This window comes from Stereum hirsutum (assembly GCF_000264905.1).
Source record: "Stereum hirsutum FP-91666 SS1 unplaced genomic scaffold STEHIscaffold_1, whole genome shotgun sequence".
In the NCBI taxonomy this organism is placed as follows: domain Eukaryota; kingdom Fungi; phylum Basidiomycota; class Agaricomycetes; order Russulales; family Stereaceae; genus Stereum; species Stereum hirsutum.
Genome location: NW_006763131.1, coordinates 961208 through 967430, shown reverse-complemented (window position 1 = coordinate 967430; position 6223 = coordinate 961208). Strand labels below are relative to the sequence as shown.

The following is a 6223-nucleotide window of genomic DNA, read 5'->3' as shown; positions in this document are numbered from 1 at the left end:
TCCACGTGGCACTCGTGGCCCACGAAACACCCCTCCCCTGTCCCTATACTCACAGATGGACATTCTCATTGGTTTAGCTCCATGATAAATTCACCCAAGGGTATATCTACCCTATCCCGGTATCTTCCAGACAATATAGACCATGTATACATCCAAGATAGGGCCCAGATCCATGTGCTCCTCCTCCCCCCTCACTTTCTCAGCATACCATAGGCCCATATGGCCAAATATTGTGGTTCGGATGGCTGATACATGCTCTATGGATGATATGGCACTCATAACACCCAAAAGGAACGGTATCCAACCGCTAAATAATGTACCCTGCATAGCTGAGCCCCAACCCTGAATATCCCTCCACTTGTTTTTGCAATATCTTGGGAACGCATGGACGGATTTGTCCAAATCCGGAATATGTCCATCACATACATTTATACTTATTTATCAGAGCCAAAGAACTGCCAAAGTCGCCCTTCTTCATGTCTCCAACTTTGGGCCACATTTTACCCTTTTATCAGCTAATTCCATCAAAACAACACCTACCCCTGCAATTCATTCACTCTGAATCACAAAACTCACAAATTTACCAAAACACACCCAGATCACCCCATTTCCCCTACCAAAACACCCCCACAGTACCTGGTATACCAATCCTAGCATTCCTACTATTATTTCCGTATTTTTCCGTATTTTTATCGCCCATCATTCTATCCCTATTCACCTATCTATCTGCCCTAGCTCCAGAGCCCATGCCTAGCCCCATACATCCTCCCCATACCCTGTATACAGCTATCCTAGCCCTACTGCACAATTACCACCCATTTTCCTACCCTATCCTACCCCCTACCCCATCCCCTACCCATCCCCAAACCATCCCCTACCCATCCCCAAACCATCCCCTACCCATCCCCAAACCACCCCCTACCCCGAGGCCACACCCCATACCTACCCACGCATTTTTTCACGCATTTTTTCGCCCATTTTTCCGGCCAGAATACCCACCAGCACCACTGCTCTTTAATAAAGAGCCCTTATTAGCATGAGCCAGTAATATAGTGGGCTCTCTGCAAAGAGTCCCAGTCTTACTATAGGCACTCATTATAAAGAGGCTACATCATCTGGTGTCCTTTGATGCTTCGTTCCTCTTTTTTCTCTCCCGATATGACTACACGTAAAAAAACGGTTCAATTCTATGACTCACCTTTTGTTTACGATTGTCCTTGGTCTCTGTCCAATTATTTAGATACGGATTCCTTTTTTCCCGCTAACAATGTTCCGGTTTCTCCACGACACGACCCTGCGATGACACATGCCTCTAACTTTACCTCTGTTCCGATTCGTTCATCTTCTCCAGTCTCCGATGTTTCTTTTGACGATCAGTTAGCCCTGCTCGCTGAGCAGAAGCAGGACGTAACTCCTGAATTTTGTTCAGCATCGGACTGTACTATACGGGATTCAACTCCCGCCATTCCTCTCTTACCTACTTTTGAATCATCACCTTCTGCTGACCAAAAACCGTCGCAAAACCCCTACTAGAAAAATTAGAAAACACTCGACGATGGAAGGGAGCGAAAAAGATAGTTATCGGGACCGGGGCGAACTAACTCGATCTACCAGTAGGACTACAAGATCTTTCGCCTACGGGTAAAACCGTCCGGTCCACGGCTCTCCTCGACTTGGGCTGCACAAGTAGTATTATCGACGAGGAATTTGTGAGGAAACACAAATTACCTACCTGGCCTCTCGATAAACCGATCCCGGCGATTAATGCTGACAGCACTAAAAATGCTGCAGGATCAATTACTTGTGTAACCGAACTCCGCGTCTCCATCGGCGACCATACAGAAAAAATCATGTTTGCCATTGTACGATTAGACGGACACGATTTGTACCTAGGTTTCAGCCGGCTGAATTTGCACAACCCCGAGATTGATTGGACTCACCGTATGATATACTTTACCCGCTGCCCGAGATCATGTAATTACCATACAGGGCATGCCATGATTATATCCGTACGAGTACCTGTATCCGTGGGAATAGGTACTCGTTCCTTCGGAGTCCACACTTGTATCCGGTGTGACACCCGTGGGAATGGATACTTGTACTCGCGGATACAGGTACCCGCACAAGCACAGGTACTTACGGGTCGGCCATGGCCGCAGGTATACACAGGTACTCACGAATATACCCGCGGGTTTCTTATTGAGAAGTTGAGGTAGTAGTTGACCGAGTGGCTGGAGGGATCCCAGGGTGAGCAAGAAATATATAATTGGGAGATCTAATATACAAAAGAACGCTAATGATGCTACAAGAAGAAATAAGTAAGAAACTATTGAATAGAAAAATGAAATGAACTCACTAGCAACAGATAGAGAGAAAGCGTGGACTTGCCGTCCAAGCACTCAAAGGCCGTTCACGAAAAGGTAACTAAACAAAACAGAACTATGACTGACCATACTTGACAACAATGCACCACGACAAGACGACAAAGACACATATATCATACAGAGTTTGAAAAGACAAGATGCATGATATGAAAGATTGTCCAATAGAAAAAAATAGAAAAAATCCAAACTGGCGAAAAGGGCCCATTCACCGATGAGCAACACACCAAAGATCCTCTGCATGTTTACGAAGGGAAGGGTAGAAAGGGGTGTGAAGGATACCGAAGTCGCGCTGAAGGGCAGTGGACCAAAACACGAGCAGAGCTGTCTCAATCTTCTTCAGCGCAACAGCATCATCCTCTTCTTCGAGGGACTCCACAATCTCTGGTGTTACCTGGTCCACCGTGAGAACATACATCTTCTCCCCCTTCAAGTCTTCATGCTTCCGCCACAGTGGCTCCAGGTACTGAGACAGATACCAGACCCAATCCAACCGCTCGTCAAAAGATTCACGCTCTCATCCACAAGGTGCACGGTAATCCTCGTAAAAGACACACAGCCAGGCCAAGCACATCCTCTTCTGGAAAGTCGAGTTGGAGGTGAGATGGTCAGGCAGGTCACCGAGAAGAGGGAGATTGGTGTAATGGTGAGGTTCGCCAAGGTCCTGAGTCAGGATGAGGTCGATGAGCGTAAACTCGTGTAAAAGGGCCATCTCAGCAGAAGTGATCGCGAGGAGGGTCTTCAGCTCTGTATCGGTCTCCCAGTCAATCGCGCTGACATCGCATCCACAGCTGAGGAGACTTGGGGCGATTTCGGACTCAAAGTCCTCCAACGAGCAAACACCCTCCTTGGCACGTGCTGTAGCCACTGTACCAAACATTTCGTCAAGCCCTGCACGCCAGTAGCGACTCGGATCGAAGGGAGGAAAGGACTCTCCATGGGGCCACCTGCTCCGAAACTCTGCTCCAGAAGAGATGTTTCGCCACTGTCTCTTGGTGAGCAGGCAAACTGCAGGATCATGGAGAGAGGGGAGGTGGCGGTCAAAGATATGAGGGCGGAACATGAGAAGAAACTTCCAGAGTGTCTTAGCGGTCTCCGGATTGTCGCCTGTGAGGAAAATCTCGTACGGTGGGAACCAATAGGTTTGCGAGGTCTTCTTGTCCTTCAAGTTCTTCTTCAAGACATAGACCTCGAGCTCTGCATGAGTGGGATGAGGCTTTGGGAACCAATCGGGCAACAGCGGCTTTTTCGCTAAAGATGCAAGACTTGAGTTGAATGCCTTGTGATCTGCCGGTTGATTGAGAAGCTGCATGATGATGTTGTCCTTCGAAGGCTTTTTTGCCCTATTGGTGGCTGATTGTAATCAATAAGTCAGCGATGAAGCAAACAGCGGTCATGGAGTGAAACTTACCATGAATATTCCGCTCTTGAAGATTGGTCTCCATTCGCTGAATATGTCGGAGACGATTGGCAAGCTGGGGTGTTGGCGCTGCCAGATCGGTGCGAACGGCGACACCTCGGGCCTCACGCTCAAAGGCCAGACCATGTGTAAGACGGGGTGGATAGAATATCCTGTCGAGCTTCTGCCAATCATCTAGAATAGCAATAATATTAGCGAGAATGGAAAGAGGAGATAAAATAAAAGACATACCATGAGAAGCAAGACTCTCAATGCCAACCTTATTCCGCCATGGTGAGAAGGATAGTTTTGAGAGTGGCGGATTTGAGCGAGGGATTTCGGAGCAGGCAAGATACACCGGTGCAGTCATGTGGGCGAAGGCGAGAAAGATATCGCTATCCTTGGTCGAGAATATTGACCCACGGAGAGAGTGCTAACGATGGTCGGTGAGAGGGTTGGGATATGACTGGACATCCTGTGCCCAGTAGAGGAAAGTGTTCATCTCGACCATGGTACATTCATGTGCTCGCATCACCAACACAAACTGCTCCCATCCATAAACACCCCTGACAAGACGATGGAAAAACTAGAATTCGCGATCCAGGATAAAGCGAGGGAGATCGGTGTCCAAGACATCTCTATTTAGAAGGTTATGGCACATGAGGATGTTAGGGAGGAACTTTTCGATGGATGCTCTCATTGAGTTGCGTTTCTCGTGGAGTACCTTCATGATGCTCTCATGGGGAGACATCAGCGGTGTCCGGGTCTTCTGAGAAGGGAGTGAGGAAGGGAGACCGGGTGAGTTTATACGCAGGCCTTTGGTCCATAGGGAATGTCGATGCTGGCGAAGAAGTGGTCGACGGAGTTCGGCGTGAGAGATGGGAATATAGAGGAGCCAGGGAGTATGAGGGTCGAACCGCTATGGATAGAGACTCACCATTACCCACCATTTTCCTATCCTATCCTACCTCCTACCCCATCCCCTACCCCATCCCCAAACCACCCCCTACCCCCGGGGCCACACCCCATACCCATTCACCCATTTTTTCACATATTTTCCGCACATTTTTCCGGCCAGGACGCTCACCAGCACCATTGCTCTTTAATAAAGAGCCTTTAATAGCCCAGGTCATTAAGGTCATGAGCTTTTTGTAAAGAGCTCTAGGCTTAGTACAGCGACTCTTTAAAAAGAGGCAACATGGACGCCTGCGAGAGCCGATGCAAAGTCTTGACCTCACTGGACAAAGTGGGGTCTACTTTCGTGATTGCATGGGACCATACGGCCCAATTATTGGCTAAGCGATCGAATTAGGCTCAAGTCCATGAGAGAAAGGATGAAAAAAAAACCTACAGTCATAGAGCGAAGGGAACGGGCTTGAGGGTACGTTTGACATGATATCAGACGACTAGCCTGTCATAAACAAATAACAGTGTACATCAGTGAGTGTATGTAGCCCGAAATATGAACGCACACACCAGTAAATTCGAGACAAGCCAAGGGTGTAAGGTTGCTGTACGCGATGAACACGTTGCACTCCTAGTGATGACCCGCGGAGACCGGAACAGACACAACGGGATAAAAAAGATGGTCAGTGTTAGCATGAACATCAAAGTAAAGAAACGCACCAAAAAAGATCAAAAAAAAGTTACCGCTGCAACTAGCCTCTGAATGCAGTGTATCGAAAGCCGAGGGAGGCGTTTCGAAAGCGAGCGGAATTCGTCCGCAGGTGGGGGCGATATCCAAGGCCTGCCCAGGGGTTCGAGGGTGCTGCCTAAGAACCGGAATGGGCCTCAGAGCCGACAACGGAGACGCGAAGTGTTATTCCGATGCTCGAACTCTGTGGGCTCCGTCCAGAAAGGGGCCTGAGGGTCTTGAGGGGGCGTGTGTGAGCGCGTTGCGGGTGGAGGCATGCAGAGACGCGATGAGGGTGATAAAGGAAGCGAGCGGAGACGAATTGCAGCCGTCCTTGTAAGAAACATTATAATGGAGTGCGGCAAGGACGCTGAGCTCCATTGTAATGTTTGACGAGTATTGCCGCACAGCCACACCAGGCCCTGGCACTCTGTCCGGTCACTTTCTGCACCGGCCAAATTGGGAAAATCACCAGTGCATTTTCGGGTTTTTGGTATAAAAAATACCAGGGGCAGGGTAGGGACCGGGATGGGGTGCTGGGGTGCTGGATAGGGGGTAGGAAAATGGGTAGGGGGTGGGGGTAGATGGGTAGCAGGCTGGTAGGGTGCTGTATACATGAATTGGGTGGGTTTTGGCTGGGATTTGGGTACTGGGGACAATACTGGGTGTACTGGGGTAGTATTAGGTGCGATAAAAATCGGGGAAAATAGGGAAATAATAGTAGGGATGCTAGGATAGGCCTAGCAGGTGCTGGTTTCTGGTTTGTTAGGGGGTTAGGGGGTGTTTTGGGGGTGTTTTGGTAACTTTGCG

At 48.9% G+C, this 6223-nt stretch overlaps 2 protein-coding genes across 2 annotated transcripts; one reads left to right on the top strand and one right to left on the bottom strand.

Annotated features, from left to right (window-relative positions):
* Nucleotides 1–1664: 1664 nt before the first annotated feature.
* On the top strand, nt 1665–1934 carry STEHIDRAFT_30389 (protease; the record flags this gene model as incomplete). Its single annotated transcript, XM_007297861.1, has 1 exon — nt 1665–1934. A coding segment is annotated over one exon (270 nt), but the record flags the coding sequence as incomplete, so codon positions are not given.
* Nucleotides 1935–2589: 655 nt separating this feature from the next.
* Nucleotides 2590–4150, bottom strand: STEHIDRAFT_151330 (uncharacterized protein; the record flags this gene model as incomplete). The annotated part of the gene is made up of 4 exons (XM_007298518.1): nt 2590–2847; nt 2935–3734; nt 3793–3975; nt 4033–4150. 4 exons carry the CDS (start codon nt 4148–4150, stop codon nt 2590–2592), a joined length of 1359 nt encoding a protein of 452 aa, XP_007298580.1.
* Between the last annotated feature and the right edge of the window lie 2073 nt (nt 4151–6223).